This window comes from Macaca nemestrina, chromosome 15 (genome assembly GCF_043159975.1).
Source record: "Macaca nemestrina isolate mMacNem1 chromosome 15, mMacNem.hap1, whole genome shotgun sequence".
Classification (NCBI taxonomy): Eukaryota; Metazoa; Chordata; class Mammalia; order Primates; family Cercopithecidae; genus Macaca; species Macaca nemestrina.
Genome location: NC_092139.1, coordinates 36284849 through 36305168, shown reverse-complemented (window position 1 = coordinate 36305168; position 20320 = coordinate 36284849). Strand labels below are relative to the sequence as shown.

Sequence of the window (20320 nt, the reverse complement as noted above, 5' to 3'; positions counted from 1 at the left end):
TGTAAGAAAATGTCTGTCCAGTCAGTAGGTGACTACTAAGCTAACAGAGCACAGACTTTAGTGGCCACACACAACAAAGAAAACAGACTTTACATAATTAGTTCAGAAAAGCTACTAAACAAGAATAACAGCAACAATTGTAACAACAAACAGCAACAACAACAAATGCATGGAAGGGAGGAGAACCTGATTTCCATGTCTGCCATATAATATTATTTAAGATACCCAGTTTTCAACAAAAACTAGTAAGACATGGCTGGGTGCAGTGGCTTACGCCTGTAATCCCAGAACTTTGGGAGGCTGAGGTGGGCGAATCATGAAGTCAGGAGTTCAAGACCAACCTGGCCAACATGGTGAAACCCTGTCTCTACTAAAAATACAAAAAATTAGCTTGACATAGTGACAGGTGCCTGTAATCCCAGCTACTCGGGAGGCTGGGGCAGGAGAATCACTTGAGCCCAGGAGGTGGAGGTTGCAGTGAGCCGAGATCTTGCCACTGCACTCCAGCCTGGGCAATAGAGCGAGACTCTGTCTCAAAAAACAAACAAACAAACAAAAAACACTAGTAAGACATACAAAGAAAAAAGAAAGTCTGGCCCATACACGGGGAAAAGTAGTCAATAGAAACCATTCCTGAGGAAACCTCAATCCTGCATTTAAGAGACAAAGACTTTAAATCAGTTATGTTAAATACGATCAAATAATATGATCAAAGAATTAGAGAAAACCATTTCTAAAGAACTGAAAGTATCAAAATGGTGTCTCACCAAATAAATAATTTTAGCAAAAAGAAATAAAGAACCAAATAGAAATTCTAGAGTTGAAATCTACAATAACTGAAATAATAAATTTCCTGGAGGTTCCCAACATATCTGAGTTGACAGAAGAAAGAACCAGCCTGGCCAACATAGTGAAACCCATCTCTACCAAAAATACAAAAATTAGCCAGGTGTGGTGGTGCACGCGTGTAATCCCAGCTACTCGAGAGGCTGAGGCAGGAGAATTGCTGGAGCCTGGGAGGTGGAGGCTGCAGTGAGCCGAGATTGTACCACTGCACTCTAGCCTGGGTGACAGAGTGAGATACTGTCTTGGAAAAAAAAAAAATCAACGAACTTCAAAATAGATCAATTGAGATTATCCAGTCTGAGGAACAGAAAGAAAAAAGAATGAGGTAAAATAACAGAGCCTATGGGACACTTTGAAATGTTCCTGGGACAACATCAAATGTATCAACACATGCCTAATGGGAATCTGAGGAGGAGAGGAAAGACAGAAAGGGTCAGAAAGAATATTTGAGTAAATAATGACTATTTTTAATCAGATTTCATCCCCAAATATGATGAAAAAAATATTAATTTACACAGGAAACTCAACAAATTCCATTCAGGATAAACTCAAAGAGATCTATTCCTAGACATATCATAGCAAATTGAAAAAAAAAAGCCATAGTCAAAGAGAGAATCCTGAAAGAGAGAAACAAATAATCATATATAAGAAAGCCTCAGAAAGATTAACAGTCCGTTGTTTTTCCATATAAACCTTGGAGGCCAAATGGCAGTGGGATGACATATTTGAAAGATTGAAGGAGAAAGACTATAAACCAAAAATTCTAAATCCAGCAAAACTGTTCTTCAAGAATGAAGGAGAAATTAAGTCATTCCCAGATAAAAACTAAGAGAAGTAATCACTAGCGGACCTACTCTGTAAGAAATGCTAGAGGGAGCTCTTTAGGTTAAAACGAAAAGACACTAGACAGTAACTTGAATCTACATGAAGAAATAAGAGCGCTCGTAAAGGTAACTACATGGGTTAATATAAAAGCTAATATCATTATAGTCTTTGTAACTCTTTTTTCTCCTGTCTTATTTAGTTGGCATAAAATGTATAAAGATGTAATTTGTATGGCAGAAACAACCTGAAGGAGAGAGGAGGAAATGAAGTTGTATAGGAACAAAGTTTTTGTATACTATTATAATTAAGTTGGTATTAATCCAAAGTAGTTTAAGATATTAATTGCAATCTCCAGGGCAATCACTAAGAAAATAACTAAAACAAAATATAGTAAAAGAAATTACAAGGGAACTAAAATTATATACTAAAATCTTCAACCCAAAAGAAGGCAGTAATGGAGGAATAAAATAACAAAAATACATAAGACATACAGAAAACAGCAGACATAAATGCCAACTTATTGGTAATTAAATGTAAATGAATCAAACACTCCATATAAAAAGCACAGAGTGACAGAATGGATAAACACTATGCTTCAGCTATATGCTGTTCCAAAGAAGCGGACTATATTTTATTTTATTTATTTATTTAGCGAGAAGGTCTCATTGTCACCCAGGCTGGAATGCAGTGGCACAAACATGGTTCACTGCAGCCTCAACCTTTTCGGTTCAAGCAATCCTCCACCTTGGTCACCTCCCAAGTAGCTGGAGCTACAGGCACGTGCCACCACACTCAGTTAATTTTTAGAGTTTTTGTAGAGATGGGTCTTGCCATGTTGCCCAGCCTGGTATCAAACTCCTGGGCTCAAGCAATCTTCCTGCCTCCCAAAGTGCTGGTATTACAGGCATGAGCCACCACACCCAGCCTAAAAAGGCACACTTCAGATTTTTAAGGTAAAAATAGATTGAAAGTAAAAGGTTGGGAAACATGTTAAGGCAAAAATAGTTAGAGACAAATGGGATTGTTTTTTAATTGTGAAAGGGTCATTTCATCAAGAAAATGTAACAAGTAAAAACATATATGCACCTAACAGCACAGCCTTAAAACATATGAAGGAAAAACAGAATTTAAGGGAGAGATAATGGACAATCCAATAATAATAGTTGGAAATTCAATGCTTTACCTTCGGTAATAGAAACAATTAGAAGTTCAACCACAAAATAGTAGACTTGAACAACTCTAAAAGTTCTATCCAATGCCATCAACTCCTTTTCCTGAGCCTTGAATTTATCAAGGCTCAAGTTCAATATTTATTGTCTTCTACAATCCTAATCCCTTCTTCATCTAAATATTTTTTGGACTTATTATTTGTCATAGTTTTTAAGTCTTACTGATTAGATGTTTTAAATTCAGTCTCAAAGCATATTTGAAAGTGGTACCTTATTGTCTGCATTAGGGGTCAGCAAACTTTTTCTGCAGAGGGCCAGGCAATAAATATTTTAGTCTTTCTAGACAATACATTCTTTATCACAACAAGTAAATTTTGTCTTTTTTTTTGTGAAAAACAGTCATAGATAATAAATAAATGAATGAGCATGAATGTGTTCCAATAAAACTTTACTTAACAAAATCAAGTGTGGTCTGGATTTAGCTTGTGGACTATGATGACCCCTGGTCTACACCAAAGGAAAAAGATTCTGGCATAGATAGCCATTATACAGGCTGTTTACTGCATAAAAGGCACCTGACTAAGGGGGTGACGGTTGGCTGAAATCTATCCATATTCTGTTTGTCAAATGTGCCCCTTGGCATGGGCCTACCTCTGTCTGAAGGAGTGGGCACCTTTAAAAAATTTGCACAAGGTACTATATGGGCTAGTGGTGGCCCTAAATTCACCACCGCCTTTTGAGGTCACTTTTTTTTTTTTTTTTAACTTCTGTAAGAAATCAATAATCAGGAAAGTTACTCCACTTTCCTAATTTCCTGATTTCTTATACCTAGGTTACAATGACTTACATTCCCTGGTTGTTTTCTTCCTTATTTCATGAATACACTTATCTCAGCCCTCCAAAAAAGCAGCACTGTGCTTAACTGAAAACATTAAAAGCACTCCCCACCCTGTAAATGCAGGAAAAATACAAAAATATATTTTATCACCAAATATGAATTAGCTTGTTTTTCCATGGAAGCTACTAACTAATCCTACAGAGAAAAAAAGATCTAAGAATTAAATAAAATATAACATTTTCATTGTTTACAAATGAGAAAATGACCTGGAAGATTCAAGAACTTTGGTTGAGTAAATATTATAAACAATACACTCGTGGGGTGACTGTATTAGCCTGTTTTCGTACTGCTTTAAAGAACTACCCAAGACTGGGTAATTTATAAAGGAAAGAGATTTAATTGACTCACGGTTCAGCATCGCTGGGGAGGCCTCAGGAAACTTACAGGTGGAAGGTGAAGGGGAAGCAAGGCACCTTCTTCACAAAGTGGCGTGAAGGAGAAGTGCCGAGCAAAGTGGAAGAGCCCCTTATAAAACCATCAGATCTTGTGAGAACTCACTATCACAAGAACAGCATGGGGGAAACTGCCTCCATGAACCAATTACCTCCACCTGGTCCCTCTCTTTAAATGTGGGGACTGTGGTGACTACAATTCAAGATGAAATGTGGATGGGGACACAAAGTCTAGGTATATCAGTGACTGAATACAAAATTTATATATAGAAAATAAATAACATTTACATAGAAAAACAAGAACTAGTGAGAAAGTGTGATGAAAGCGCTATCCTAATTTAGTATAAAACATAAAAAGATGAAATGCAGAGGAATATATTTAATAAGAAATGTGCATGAAATTTATGAAGAAAACTTAAAAATATTATTGAGGGACATAAATGAACAAATGATAAGGAATATGGTATTCTTGGATTGGAAAACTTAACAACATAGGCATGCCAATTCTTTCTGACTTTTTTTTTTTTTTTTTTTTTGAGACAAGAGTCTTGCTCTCTTGCCCAGGCTGGAGTGCAGTGGCGTGGTCTTGGCTCACTGCAACCTCTGCCTCCTGAGTTCAAGTGATTCTCCTGCCTCAGCCTCTCAAGTAGCTGGGATTACAGGCACACACCACCACAGCTGGCTGATTTTTGTAGTTTTAGTAGAGAGGGGATTTCACCATGCTGGCCAGGCTTGTCTCGAACTCCTGACCTCAGGTGATCTGCCTGCCTTGGCCTCCCAAAGTGCTGGGATTACAGGTGTGAGCCACCATGCCCGGTCTTCTTTCTAACAAACATGATCACAGATTATTTTTGTTGTTGTTCTGGTGCTAGGCAACCTGACTGTGGAAAATCAAATAAACAAAGAGAGCAAAGACTTCATTTTCTGGTCTTCACTGAAGGACTTGTATTGGTCCAGCTTTGCAGAGAAAAACAACTGTAAATGCTGAGCAAAATTTACAAAACTGTAGTTTAAGACATGGGAGAGTGACAAAACAGGCAGACTAAAGGGGCTGGAAGCTTGAGAGAAGGGAAGCATGTGAGGTGAGCCCTACATTCCTCCAGGGTTTCTCCCTGAGAGTATTTTCCAATTTGTGACCTAGAAGCAGAGTCCAAGCAGAAAGTGGAAATGCTACAATGTGGAGAAGATGCAGGTCAGAGTTAATTACTGCCAGAGTCTTTGGGACTTGAGGGACAGAATCCCAGAGAAGAACAAATTGCTGATAAATAAGCCAAACTCTGCGTACATATTGCCCTCAAATGATTGACCAATTCTTCAATTGCTTCAGGAAGCCCAGAAGAAAATGACACCAGGGAGGCTGAAGAGCAGAGCAGAGATTTCACAGTGGCTGTAGCAGTACTATTGGAGAAAGAGTATAAGCAAAGACTGCAGAATTGGGAAAAGAGAGAATGGGTTTCAAGCCCTGCCAAGGTGGAGGGTGTTGGAGGCTGAAAGAATGAGGGTCGTGATCAACTCAGTATACCACTGGAGGCTATATGAGTAAACAGCAAACTGTTCTCATGAATGCAGGATGTTGGCAAGCTGACCACTATGTCGGCGCCCAGAAGGAATGCTGAGGGCAGTCACACCCCAGGCGCAGTGTTTCTTGTGATTAGGCACATCTGAGGCCTGTTAGCAATGATGTGAACCTGTGATCAATCAAACAGCTGACCAATCATTACCTCCTTCTCCCTGCTCTTTCTACCCAATAAATATGAAGGGCTGTAGAAGCTCAGGGCTGCCTTTGCTCACTAGAAGCAAGGAGTTCCCTGACCCCTTCTTTAAAACAAATCCTTTTTTCTTTGTCTTCATTTCTGTGTTTGTCCTCCTTCGTTCAGTCCTGTAGTAACTGTCACAAGAGGGAATTGGTAAACACTGTAGGCTTTCAGTTGAGACCCCTAAAAGACTTCTCAACAGTAAGGATCACGTTGTATGAGTAAGGTTAATGTCTTGGAAATAGGGTGAAACTGAAATAAATCAGCCCTGAGAAAGCCCAAAGCTAGCAATGGCAAACTATTTTCCAAAGATGGCCACAATACTATGACTCCCATCTTACATGTGCTTCTAGAATCTTGCCATTGCATCAAGAGATGAGTCTATATTTCTTTTTCTTGAACCTGGGTATCCCTTTGTGATTGCTCCAATAGAGTATGGCAGGAGTAAGTAAAGATGCCATGTATATCCACTGCATTCTCTTGGGATGCTTGCTCTTGAAACTCAGCCACCATGCTATGAGGAAGCCCAAGCAGCTTGTGGGAAGGAAGTGAGGCCTCTAGTCCATAGCCCTTGTTGAGTTTCCAGGTGATGGCTGGTGCCAGCTGGCCAGTCATGTGAGTGACCATCTTGAAAGTGGACCCTCCAGCCTCCAGCTGAGCTGACCCAGATGATGTTGAGTAGAGAGGAAAAGAATGATTCCTGCTGAATCCTACCCAAATTGCAGATTCATTAATAAAATATTATTTTTCAATTTTGGGGGTTGTTTCTTATGTAATAATCGATAGCTAAAGCATCAAGCCTTGACAGGATTAAGTGATCTCCTAGTATTTCATTTGCCTTTCTGGAAAAAAACCCATCCCTTTGGGGAAAGATAACATTATTCATAGCCTCTATAATTTTTCATCCACATGTCTGAAATCTGGTAATTACATGCCATGCTAAAAGTAGAGCTGATGATAAACAAGAGGAAAACAAATGACAACAAAAATACACCCAGGTGGTTCAGATATTGGAATATCAGACTGGGATTTTAAAAATAATTGTAATCACTATGTTCAAGAAAATAGAAAGTTGGAGAATTTCACCAGAGAGTTGGAATTTATAAATAACAGTCAAAAGGAAATACAACCACTTTGGAGAGCAATTCTGTAAGATCTAAAAAGATTGAAGAAACACATCTGATGACCCAAAATTCTGCTTCTAGATGTCCACCTTAGAGAAACTCTCAGAATCGTGCAAGGAGATATATACAAAATGCTGGCTGCAGTGCAGTTTGCAATAGCTGAAAACTGGAAACAGCCTAAGTATCTCTAAGCAGAGGAATGAATGAACTGTGGCTTATTCATGCAATGGAACATAGAAGAGCCTTCAAATGTGTGCTCATGTATCCACATGGATAAATCCCCCAACATAATGTTGATTGAGGAAAAGCATGTAATGTGAGTCATTCATGAAAAGGTTTAAAACTCTGGAAACAGTAGTATACACACATATGATTAAAAAGTACAAAATATGCAGGGAAACAATTATATATACTCTGAATAATAGTTACTTTTGGGGAGGGAAGAAGAAAGAAGGATTGGGTGGGGCTTGAAGTGCATCCGTAATGTTTTATTTCTATTAAGAAGAAAGATAAACCTGAAGTAAATATTGCAAAATATTCACATCTGTTGAATCTTGTGATAGTGTACATGGTTGTCTGTACTCATTTGCATGCTGGGAATATTTCATAATTTTTTAAAAAGCATGCCAAAATATGTTTTTTTAAATAAAGAAAAATGCTAACATTTTTACTAGCACGTTTTTTGATGGCAGCAATTCCAATCCAAGACTCTGGCTTCCTGCTTTTCTTCCCTAGTTCCTTCCTTGAGCATTTACTGTTTGTGTACTATGCTCTAGGCATTAGGCTGGCGCTGGGGATACAGAGATTTTCAAACTTGTTCTCTAACAGTTGTTGAGGGGGACAGTGATGAAGGAACCAGCTTGTTCCAGTGCATAAGCTGCTCAATCAAGTAGTGCTGTGGGCCCAGCCAGGATCAGGCCGAATCACCGTCCAGCTTCCTGAGAGGCTCAGAGCCCACAGGTCTTTGATATTTCTAGTGAGCATTTTAGTGGGAGTTGTTGCAGATAATGTCAGGGCTCACCCAAATTTTCAGTATGCTCCGAAAGACTTGCACTTGCTGGTGCTCTCATCTCTGTTACCAGAAGCTTCCCTTCCATCTTGGGCCCCTCACTCACACCCCTTGAAGCCATTTTACCCATGAATGACGCTGGGAGCTGGTCTACAAATGCCCCGGATCCTTTGCCCTTAGCAGGGGATAAGTCTGAGGCACACTGCCTCCCAGAATCCTCACAGTGATATCCATGCACTTTCCTTTCCCTTCCTTGTCTCAAGTCCTCACCCCCTCCCCAATAAAATACTTGCACTTGAATCTTCATCATGGAGTCTGCTCCTGGGGAGTGCAGACTAAGAAGGCAAGATGAAAAGGACCTGCCAAGGAAGTCTCAAATTCAAGGAGAGGTTTTCATGGGGTGGAGCCATGGGTCCTGGCTAACTTACAACATCAGCAGGATGGCTGGGATGATCAGGCCTGGATTGGCGAGGAAAGCAAAGATCTTGCCCAGGAAGGTTGGGAAATCATTTTCAATGGTCTCTTGGAGGACGTCATACATTCTGTTTTTCCCACTGGAAAAAGGAGAGGACACATGATAACATGCTGCCAAGTGCCTGTGGCATTCACAACTGTATCCATGCCCCCTCAACCAGGTCCAGGACTGCTGCTTGCCACTGCTTTCCTGGAAGAACCAGAGCTCTGCTCCAAATAAACTGCAAGTAAAAAATTCCCCTTGAGGGGCTGCCATTCTGGCTAGGGTGACAGCTGGGTCGGCACATGGGTCACCAGCTTTCTATCCTAAGTAACTTACAACCTCTCAGTCTTCACAGGTCTTTTGTGTCTGACACCTTCCTCAGCCAGAAAAAAATGTTTTTTTCCTCATATACTCTAACTGGAGAAATTGCCTGTGTTTTAGCTACCAGACCAACATGGAGCTTCCTTTGGGCCTGAAACAGTTCTGCAGAAGCTGATGTGCTGGATAACCTGAGTGTCTCTCAGAGATACCTAGAATTAACCTACAGATTTTAAGTCTAGGAGATATTGGATCACCTAGGACAGGCTCCTGGACAGTTCGCAACTATAATTTTTATTTTCTTCAAATACTTAAGAACCATTATGCAGATTTACTTCTACGAATGCTGGCCGAGAGCCTCCTGGATGCTACTGGCTCTTGGTTGGTAATTTTGGTGCCAAGAGGTGGAATATGGAGTTTGAAATTCCTGGTTTAAATCCTTGCTCCCCCATTTATCACTTGTGAGACACGTGGACAATTTCTCTCTCTCTCTCTCTGTTTTTTTTTTTTTTTTTTTTTTTTTTTTGAGATGGAGTCTTACTCTGTCACCCAGGCTGGAGTGCAGTGGTGCAATTTCAGCTCACTGCAACCTCCACCTGCGGGTTCAAGCAATTCTCCTGCCTCAGTCTCTCGAGTAACTGGGATTACAGGTGAGCGCCACCACGTCCGCCTAGTTTTTTGAATTTTTAGTAGAGATGGTGTTTCACCATGTTGGCCAGGCTGATCTCGAACTTCTGACCTCAAATGATCCGCCCTCCTCGGCCTCCCAAAATGCTGAGATTACAGGCGTGAACCACCGTGCCCGGCCTGACAATTATTCTCTTTTTGCTTCATATCCTGCCCTGGTTCTTCCCACGAAAGCTGTGCTGTCTGATGTGGCTATTAAAAATAAAAATTAAGATGAAGTAAAATTTAAAATTCAGTTTCTTAGTTACACATTTCAAGTGCTCAGTAGTCATATGATTAGTAGCTGCTCTGTTAGAAATGCAGATATGTAATGTTTTCATCATTATAGTACGTTCTGTTGGATGTCCAATATCTGCAGAAGTTCAATACCTTTGGGCAAGATATTGAAAACTTCTCTGCCCCAGTTTCCTCATCTGTATAATGTAATATAATAATACTATAGTATAATATGGTATTTTAAGTATAATAATTGTATTTATCTCAGAAGATTGTTTAGAGGATATAGATGAGAATTGATACAAAACATTGAGTATGGTGCTGTTAAGTTATAAGTGCCCTTTGACATTTTGCAGCTAAACATTTTCTGTGTAAAGTATAGATGAGGAGTTGACCAACAATGGCTCCTGGACAAATTCAGCTTGTTACCGGTTTTCTTTTCTTTCTCTTTCTCTTTCTCTTTCTCTTTCTTTCTCTTTCTTTCTCTTTCTTTCTCTTTCTTTCTCTTTCTCTCTCTCTTTCTTTCTTTCTTTCTTTCTTTCTTTCTTTCTTTCTTTCTTTCTTTCTTTCTTTCTTTCTTTCCTTTCTCTCTCTCTCTCTCTCTCTCTCTTTCTCTTTCTCTCTGTTCTCTCTGTTCTCTCTTTCTCTCTTTCTTTCTTACAGAGTCTCTCTCTGTTGCCCAGGCTGGAGTGCAGTGGTGCAATCTCAGTTCACTGCAACCTCTGCCTCTGGGTTTCAAGCAATTCTCCTGTCTCAGCCACGGGAGTTTACACACAATGCCTGATGGATTACAGGCAGTCACCACTACACCTGGCTAATTTTTGTATTTTTAGTAGAGATGGGGTTTCGCCATGTTGGCCAGGCTGGTCTCAAACTCTTGACCTCAGGTGATCCACCTGCTTCGGCCTCTCAAAATGCTGGGATTACAGGTATGAGTCGCTGCGCCTGATCTGTCACCTGTTTTCATATAGTCTGTGAGCTAAGAATCATTTTTACATTTTTAAGTAGTTGAAAACAAATCAAAATAGGAATACTATTTTGTGACATGTAAAAATGGATGTATAAAATTAAAATTTTAGTGTCTGTAAATAAAGTTTTATTGGAACACAGCTATACTCATTCATTTTTTGTGCTATAATGACAGGGAAGAGCAGTTGTCAGAGACCATTTATGGCCATCTCATTGCTTACAACAGTTGCCCACCACACCACAAATTGCAATGAGGCAGTTATAGCATGATGGCATTTCAAGTGCCAGGCACATGACTGTATCACAATGTTTAATTTATTATTATTTTTATTTCCAGTGCATACCCACCATGTAAAAATGAGAAAAGTTAAGTTTACATGTTAGGCTTTTATGTGACAGTTGAATGTAGATTATTTTGTCATTGAATTAGATGGTGTATCAGATTCCAGTGCCTGCTGTTTGCCATACGGGTGACTTAAATTTAATAACTTACAGTTCTGGAGGCCAGAAGTCTGAAAGGGTTTCACTGGGTTGAAACCAACCTGGGGCAGGCATAGGATAACAGTTATAAACATTCCAATACCAAAAAGGAGAAAATGGAAGGAAGAAAGAATCACCAATCTCAAGCAATTTTGAAATCCAGTCAGCCAAGCTCCATTAGGGTTTATTTATTTATGTATTTTTTGAGACAGAATTTTGCTCTGTTGCCCAGTCTGGAGTGCAGTGGCATGATTTCGGCTCACTGCAACCTCTGCCTCCAGGGTTCAGGTGATTCTCCTGCCTCAGCCTCGCAAGTAGCTGGAATTATAGGCACCTGCCACCATGCCTGGCTAATTTTTCTATTTTTAGTAGAGATGGGGGTTTCTTCATGTTCAAAACCAACAGCATAGAATCTTTAAATCTTTGCCTGCTTCTATGGTCACATCACCTTCTATGTTTCTGCAGTCAAATCTCCCTCTCCCTCTTTTTTTTTTTTTTTTTTTTTTGTTGTTGTTGTTGAGATGGAGTCTTCCCCTGTTGCCCAGTCTGGAGTATAGTGGCATCAACTCAGCTCACTGCAACCTCCAACTCCCGAGTTCAAGCGATTCTCCTGCCTCATCCTCCCTAGTAGTTGGGATTACAGGCACGCTCCACCACACCTGACTAATTTTTTGTATCTTTAGTAGAGGTGGGGTTTCACTGTGTTGGCCAGGCTGGTCTTGAACTCCTGACCTTGTGATCCGCCTGCCTCGGCCTCCCAAAGTGCTGGGATTACAGGCATGAGCCACGGCGCCCAGCTTCCCTCCTTCTTATAAGAACACTTGTGACTTAGGGCCCACCTGACTAATCCATGATGATATCCCTATCTCAAGATTCTAGAAACTAGAAAATGAGTTATTTACTTTCAAAAATAAAATGGTGGGACAGGCGTAGGATAAAAGTTGTAAACACTCCATTACCAAAAGGGAGCAAATGGGAGGAAGAAAGGAATCACCCGTTCCAAGCAATTTTGAAATCCAATCAGCCAAGCTCTATTAAGTTTTAAAGTCCTGAAAATAATCCTCTGGGCTCCAGACTCTGCCCTGGTGTGCCACAGCTTTGCCCTCTAGGTTCACAGTTCTGCTCATGGAAGAATCCTTCTTCTTGAAGGATAGTACATGTTTCAGCTGAGTAAATTTTATCAGTCTGTTTCCTGCCACAGAATTCTGGGAGGCCAGTGGTCTGCCTTTATTTTGTCTTCCTTCTGCTTCTTTCAGTCCAAGTTGGCAGTGTTTCTGCTGTTAAATATTCTCAAAAACCTTGTGTTTTTCATACATGTCATGAGAATTTACTCTGTTAAACAAGAGAGGCCCACATGATCTTTTCTGGATAATCCTATTTCTTTTTTTCTTTTTTTGAGATGGAGTCTCACTCTGTCGCCCAGGCTCGAGTGCAGTGGCGTGATCTCAGCTCACTGCAAGCTCCACCTCTTGGGTTCACTCCATTCTCCTGCCTCAGCCTCCCGAGTAGCTGGGACTACAGGTGCCTGCCACTGTGCCTGGCTAATTTTTTGTATTTTTAGTAGAGACGGAGTTTCAGCGTGTTAGCCAGGATGGTCTTGATCTCCTGACCTCGTGATCCACCCGCCTCAGCCTCCCAAAGTGCAGGGATTACAGGCTTGAGCCACCATGCCCAGCCAGATAATCCTGTTTCTATGCCTGACTTCTGATGTGATGGTTGAGGGGATCCATTAGTCACATGATTAGTCAGAGTTTTCTGTGTGAATGATACTCAGATCTTTTGATCCTTCAGAAACACTAGTAAAAGGTTGTCCAGATTCACTCATGGCTTTCTTTTTACAGCACATTCTCATGACAGTGAATCTAGTTTTAGCATATTTTGCAATCTAGATAAGGCTGAGAATTTCCAGAATCATCAAATCCTGGTACTTTCTTGGTTTATCAGTTACTTACTCAATGTACCTCTTTCCTTGCACATTTTCTATAAGCAGCATGAAGAAACCAGGCTGTACCTTCAATACGTTGCTTGGGAATCTCTTCAGCTAAATACCCAAGTTCTTTTCCTTCTCTTCTCTTCTCTTCTCTTCTCTTCTCTTCTCTTCTCTTCTCTTCTCTTCTCTTCTCTTCTCTTCTCTTCTCTTCTCTTCTCTTCTCTTCTCTTCTCTTCTCTTCTCTTCTCTTTTGAAGCAGAGCCTTGCTATGTTGCCCGGGCTGGAGTGCAGTGGTGCAATCGTAACTTATTATAACTTCCACCTCCTGGGCTCAAGCAATCCTCCCACCTCAGCCTCCGAAGTCGCTGGGACTACAGGCACGTACCACCATACATGGCTAGCCAAGTTCCTTTCTTATAAGTTCAGCTTTCCATACGACTGTAGGAGATGGTTCTTACCATAGTATAGTTGTCCCTGCTGACCTCCTACCCAGTGACAGATGGGAAACTGAGAAAAGAGGTGCTGGCATTTGCACCCAGGGCCCAGCCCTCCAAACCTTGCTTAGGAAGAAGCCAACAGAGGCTTCTTCCATGCAGTTTTCCCTTCAGCCTGGCATCTCAGGCCGCCTGCAGTCCAGCACGTTCCTTCTGTTCTAGACTGATCCCCTCCTTCTGTGTGAACCCTGTTTTCCAGATCACACCCTGCTGGAACACTCCTGCTAACATCCCTGGGGTCCAACTATCACAGGTCTTTATTTAGGTAAGTTCCTTATGAACTGAGAAGAAGCAGATCAGCATTTCTCAAAGTGTGTTTGTGGGGGACATGAGTGACTTTATTTTACATGCTAATCTGCCTTGTAACTTCTAACTAACCCTGAGTCTGAGAGTGCCTCCCACATGTCTAGCAGATGTATAACTCTTTATGTAGGAACCCTTGTTCCCTGTAAATTTCCTCCAAAACCACCCTTGATGCTGCTGCAGAAATCATAGGCTGTGATGTTCAGAGCCACCTACGCATTCCTTCCAGAGCACGCATACTTTCCCCAAGATATAAGCCCTGGGCCTGGGGGATTGAGGTGTGGAGATCTACTTGTCTTGCGGCTGCTTGCGACCATACTTCTGTCTGTAAGTTACCCCTAATAAATCACTCAAAGCTGACAAACTGCATTTGTCTCCTTCCTCCTTTGGATTCTAGGCTCTTTGGGCATTTAGGGGCTGTTTTGCATATACAACCCTTTCACGGAACAGTGTTTCTCCTCATTGGTAGGCAGGGTTGGGACTAGAGTGAGGCAGGTGAGGCCCTGAGTGCACAATTTAAGGAAGTAATGCCCTCAGGGTTGCTCATGTGCAGTGTAGGGCGTCATTCACCTGCCTCGCCCTATTTCCAGCCCTGGATGAGTGATCCATGCAGAAAGGGTTCTGTGGTCAATAAGGATGGAGACACTAGCTTACAGGTGTTACCTCATTACATGATTCTTCAGAGCCTTTAACAAAGGAGTGTGCATCGAGCATTTCTAAGTGAGATAATGGCAGACAGAAGGGGCAGTATGTCCCAAACTGCTTTAACTACAGAACCTCTCTTTATGGAGTCAGCAGAGGGCTTTGTTTTCAGAAGGTCATTCATTTGGAAAGAGAACAGTAGATACACATTATTTCTTGATCTACCTCCTTACATAACTATTTGTCCTTTTATACAATATCCAGTCTCCTAACTAGCTTGACTTATATCTTGAACCCTCAGGCCAATGCTCTAGAAAGCAGAGAGCTCAGTTGAGGTTGGGCAAGAGTCCACTGCAGCTGCTTCACATTTAAATGGCACGTATAAGTGTATGGTAATTCATCCTCAGAATATCTACTGTTACTTATCCTGTGGTAAACTAATCCCAGGTAGTAAGTTATCCATGTGTTAAAAGGGTAGAACTGTGCTGTCAAATATGGTAGCCATTAGCCATGTGTGGTTATTTTAATTGAAATTAAAATAAGAATGAAATCTTGTCATGTAGCAACATGGATGGAACAGGAAGTAATTATGTTAAGTGAAATAAGCCAGGCACAGAAAGACAAATATTGCATGTTCTTACATGTGGGAGCTAAAAAAGTGGATCTCATGGAGGTAGAGAGTAGAATGAGGTGACCAGAGGCTGGGAAGGATAGAGAGGAGTGGAGATGAAGTACGGTTGGTTAACTGGTACAAATATACAGTTAGAGAGAGGGAAGAAGTCCCAGTGTTCCATAGCACAGCAGGGAGATGACAGTTTACAATAATTTATTGTATGATTTCAAAGTTCCCAACACAAAGAAAAGATAAATGTTTAGGCCAGGCGCTGTGGCTCATGCCTGTAATCCTAGCACTTTGGGAGGCCGAGGCAAGTGTATTGTTTGAGGCCAGGAGTTTGAGACCAGTCTGGGCCACATGGTGAAACCCCGTCTCTACCAAAAATACAAAAATTAGTTGGGCATCATGGTGTGTGCCTGTAGTCCCAGCTACTTGGGAGGCAGAGGCACAAGAATCACTTGAACCCGAGAGGCGGAGGTTGCGGTAAGCTGAGATCGCACCACTGCACTCCAGCCTGGGTGACAGAGCGAGACTCGGTTAAAAACAATTTTTAAAAAGATAATGTTTGATGTGACAGATATCCCAGTTACCCTGATTTGATCATTATACATTGTATACACGTATCCAAATATCACATGTACCCCAAAATATGTACAACTATCAATTAAAAATTAATAAATAAATTAGAAAAATAAATACATGAGAAATTCATTTTCTCAGTTCCTTATTTCAATCATTCAACAGCCACAGGTGGCTGGTGGCTACTGTAATGAACAGCACAGGCTGGGCGTGGTGGCTCCCGCCTGTAATCCCAGCACTTTGGGAGGCCGAGGCAGGTAGATCACGAGGTCAGGAGATCGAGACCATTCTGGTTAAGATGGTGAAACCCCATCTCTACTAAAAATACAAAAAAATTAGCCAGGCATGGTGGCGGGTGCCTGTAGTCCCAGCTACTCGGGAGGCTGAGGCAGGAGAATGCCGTGAACCTGGGAGGCGGGGCTTGCAGTGAGCTGAGCTGAGATCGCGCCACTGCACTCCAGCCTGGGTGACAGAGTGAGACTCCGTCTCAAAAAAAAAAAAAAAAAAAAGAAATGAATAGCACAGACACAGAACAACAGAACATTTCCATCCTGGCAGAAAATGCTCTTGCATAACATCGATGATTCACTCAAAGCTCCATGGCCTTTTACAAGTTGGCATGAAACTAGAACTGGAATTCTGGGCCAAGGCCCTCTGAGCAGACTGCCTCAGGAGGAGAGGTGCTCCTGGGCAACTGAGACTCTGCACCTGAACGGCCCGCAGTCAAAGGAGGGTGGGAGGGACATGATGGTGTAGGCCACTGGCAGGAGGCTGAGGAAGAGCACCAGCAGCAGGAGGCCCATGTAGAAGTTGTTGGATCGGGAGGCTTTGAACACGCGTTCATGGGGTACGTTGCTGCTCATCACTGCCCAGCACTGGAAGTACATGGAGGTCAGCAGGCGCAGCACGTTAATGCCCACCAGGCCTGGAGCATAGAAGGAGCCCATCCTGGAAGGGCAGAAACCGAACACCTGGTTGGCTGGACAGCAGGGAAGGCAAGGGAAAGGTGATAGAAGGAAATGCGACGGATGGGTTAGGGGCATGAGGCTCAGCTGCTTTCCTGGCAAGTCCCCAGGTAAGGGACCTCCCATTTAACCAGAATATTGATCATCAAGCCAGAACCATGTAGTCCTCAGGAGAGGGAGGCACTCCGAGCATTCCTGGCTTACGTTCTGGCCAGGATTTTACCACTGCTTCGCCCCCAGGCATCTAGCAAATTATACTGTCTCCTGCCTGTTTCTCCTTGGTTTCCATAAAACAGCATTGCTGCTCAGAAGAGTATTTGAAGTCCTTCAATTAAGAGAATTGGACAGTGGCTTGCAGCAAGCCCTTGGCACCTTGAAAGTCTTTACCTAAAGTTATGTACCTCCTCAAACTCGCTTTTCAAAGGAGGGAGTTCCGTAGTTCATTTACCTTCCACCTTCTCTTCCTTCTTTTCTCTCTCCCTCCTTCTTTGTTTTCCTTTCCTCGTCTCTTCTTTACTCCTTCCTTTTCCCTTTCCTTTGTCTTCTTTCCTTCCTCCCTTTTTCTTCCCTCTTCTCCTCCTTCTCTCCTGCCTTCCTTTCTTTTCCTTTTCTCCCCTACCCCCCCCGTCTCTCCCTTTCTCTCTACTTCTATGGTAGCATATGGGTGGGCCAGAAACTGTCCTGCTTCTCATCTAGTCCTGCTCTGGATTTTTCATGTGAAAGAGGGGAGTTCAGAGAGGCAAGATGACTTATCCAGCCTCTTCCAACTAGTTAAGTTGCAAAGTCTTGGACTCCGGTTTTTTGACTCCTTGGATGAGGCGATCACCAGATGAAATGGATAACTCACCAGATCATTCCTTGGTTGAAGATTAAACCCAGCACATTTCCACTAATATCAAACTCAGCATATGAAGGCTAGAGAGGGAGGGAGGGAGAGAGAGAGAAAAAAAAAAAGAAAGCATGTTGGATGAATTCAGCCAAACCCTACTACTAACCAACTGGCCAAGCCAAGACCATTCCATCCCAAAGAGCTTGCTCTGGTAACTAGAGAAGAACCTTAGATTTAGCACTCTGTTTCTTTAATATGTTTTCAACTTTTAACGAAAAAATTTGACATTCTCAAAGCTGAAACTTTTAAAATGCCTGTTTCAGTTAAAAAAAAAAAAAAAAAAGAATTTCTATCTTTCAGGACTTGCAGGCTGACAGTGTGTTCTTGGGAAGACCCTTGCCTCTAAGAGAACATTTTATCATGTTTTAATCGGAAACATACCTTGAAATTATAATCAAGGAGAAATCTAATAAATAACGAAATGCAAATAATTAAATGAGGAGTCAAAAGAAAAGAAAGCTTAAAATCAAACAAAAACCAAATCATCCTTCCAACTCTTCTTTCTCCTTCTCTTCTTCCTCCAGTCTGAGAGCAGTTCGTGGAAAGGAAAGTGCCCAGCTTGGTTCACATTTTCAGCCTAACTGATTTTCAGTTTTCGTGATTTGTCCAATATTTGAAAGAACATAAAATCTGTGAGCACTGAGGATATGAGGGTCCTCATGAAGCATGCTAAAGCCCACATCCTAATTCGTCTTCCAGAAATGGAGATAAAGGGAAATGAGAACACAAGAAGAAGAGATGGGAAGTTAGGAAAGAGACAAAGGAAGGGCCAGCACGCATGGATGGAAGGACGAAACATGCATACGCTAAATCCATGGGGGTGAAGTCTTGGATATTTATTTATTGAGATGGAGTCTCACTCTGTCACTCAGGCTGGAGTGCAGTGGCACGATCTTGGCTCACTGCAACCTCTGCCTCCTGGTTCAAGCGATTACGGAGTTTCACCATGCTGGCCAGGCTGGTCTTGAATTCCTGACCTCAAGTGATCCACCTGCCTCAGCCTCCCAAAGTGCTGGGACTACAGGTGTGAGCCACTGCACCCGGACCCAAAATTTTAATTTTAATATTTTAAAATGTTAAAAAAACACTTGTCTACTGGGTTTCATGTCCTGCTTAGACAAATCATCCTCGCTTCAAGATTCTAAGTTTGTACATGCTTTCTTTTAGAAACTTATATTTTCATTTTTTTGATGTTTAAGACTTTGATTTACCTACAATTAATCTAGGTGAGATGAATGAGGGATATAGTCTCCCACATTTTTATATAATTTATATATATTTTAATAAAATCCTTTCCCTCCAGTGCATTTGAAAGTCTCCCTTTATCATAAACTAAAGGCCTATATAGATAGTATCTATTTCTGGACTTTCTATTCTGTTCCATTGACATGTTGGTCTATTTTCTAGTACCAGTTTTGGTTATTATAGCTTTATCATATGCTTTAGTATTATGGTAAGTCTAGTTCCTTTTAGTCTTCTTTTTATTTTTTTTCTTTATTTTTTGAGACAGGGCCTCACTCTGTTGCCCAGGCTGGAATGCAGTGGTGTGATCAAGGGATCAAGGGATCAAGGGATCCTCCTGCCTTAGCCTCCCGAGTAGCTGGGACTACAGGCATGCACCACCACACCCAGCTAATTTTTTTATTTTTTGTAGAGATAGGGTCTTGCTAGATTGCCCAGGCTGGTCTTGAACTCCTGGACTCAAGCAATTCTCCTGCTTTGGCCTCCCAAAGTGCTAGGATTACAGGTGTGAGCCACCATACCTGGCCTTATTCTTCTTTTTAAATATTTTTTCTGGATATTCTCACATGCTTATTTTTCAAATTAACTTTAGTATTATTTGGAAATCGTGGTGATCTTACAAACAAATTTAAGAACAATGACCTCTTAGTAATATTGTGTCTTTCTATCAAAGATGTCATCCTCTTTGAGCACAAAGTTCTTTCATCTTTGTTCTCAGACAAGATTATGAAGCTTTCCTGGCTGCTGAGGAACTCAGCAGACTTGTTTATAACTGAGACTGATGACTGAAAGAAAAAAAAAATGTGACAGAAACCTGTACTGGGGCCCTTACCTGGGCCAGGCCAGGATGAGGGCTACACAGGTCAACATCCTATGGAGCCTCTCACCAGGAGCTCAGGTAAGAGGTAGGTAACTTACATGCACACCAGTGACTACAGGCTGGGCCAGTGAGGTGTCGTGGAAGAGACACGTCCAGCACAGGTGTCTGAGCCAGAGGTTCTGCCAGAGCATAGAAGGCCACTACTGAGAGGAAATGACACACATTTACCAGGTAGGTGGAGAAGAGGGCTATAAGGGAATACGAGTCAAAGGAGGTTTCTCAAAGCATCATACAGAAGACAGGACCGGTGGTTATTGCGTTCTTGGTGTGTTCCAGGACTTCCCAAAATATTCGCCTCCACTGTCAGATTTCAGCCTCCCTAGTGAGAGTTGAGGCTGCTCAGGTGCAATTCCCTATCAACCATTGACTCAGTACTGGAGCGTGTGGTCCACTTTCCCCTAGACCAGATGCCTCCATTTCCTAGAATAGAAGGTCACATTGTTCATTACATTGGGAAAAAGCAGTTTCCCCTATGAAGGCAAATAAGACCCTTAAAGGCAAAACAAATTAAACACTTTACTACTCCACAAAGCAGAGACTGGCATTAAGCCTCCAAAGAAATGAAATGCCCAAGAATGCATTGCGTTATAAGTATCAAAGAGGATGGTTGAAATTCCTTTGAGCAGAATGTCCATG

The 20320-nt window shown here is 41.7% G+C and overlaps 1 protein-coding gene and 1 long non-coding RNA gene across 2 annotated transcripts in view; one reads left to right on the top strand and one right to left on the bottom strand.

The window, feature by feature from the left end:
* The window catches only part of LOC105481620 (transmembrane channel like 2), a 106424-nt gene that overhangs the window by 9067 nt on the left and 77037 nt on the right, over positions 1 to 20320 (bottom strand). The window contains exons 14-16 of the mRNA XM_011741348.2: positions 17521 to 17588; positions 16417 to 16656; positions 8446 to 8571 (exon numbers count right to left, since the gene is read on the bottom strand). Coding sequence (XP_011739650.2) covers positions 8446 to 8571; positions 16417 to 16656; positions 17521 to 17588 — 434 coding nt within the window. The remainder of the gene's footprint in view (positions 1 to 8445; positions 8572 to 16416; positions 16657 to 17520; positions 17589 to 20320) is intronic.
* LOC139358489 (uncharacterized) overlaps positions 1 to 20320 on the top strand; it is a 46212-nt gene that overhangs the window by 24867 nt on the left and 1025 nt on the right. Inside the window, exons 2-3 of the long non-coding RNA XR_011613479.1 lie at positions 13768 to 13833; positions 19523 to 19709. This is a non-coding gene — a long non-coding RNA (uncharacterized lncRNA). The remainder of the gene's footprint in view (positions 1 to 13767; positions 13834 to 19522; positions 19710 to 20320) is intronic.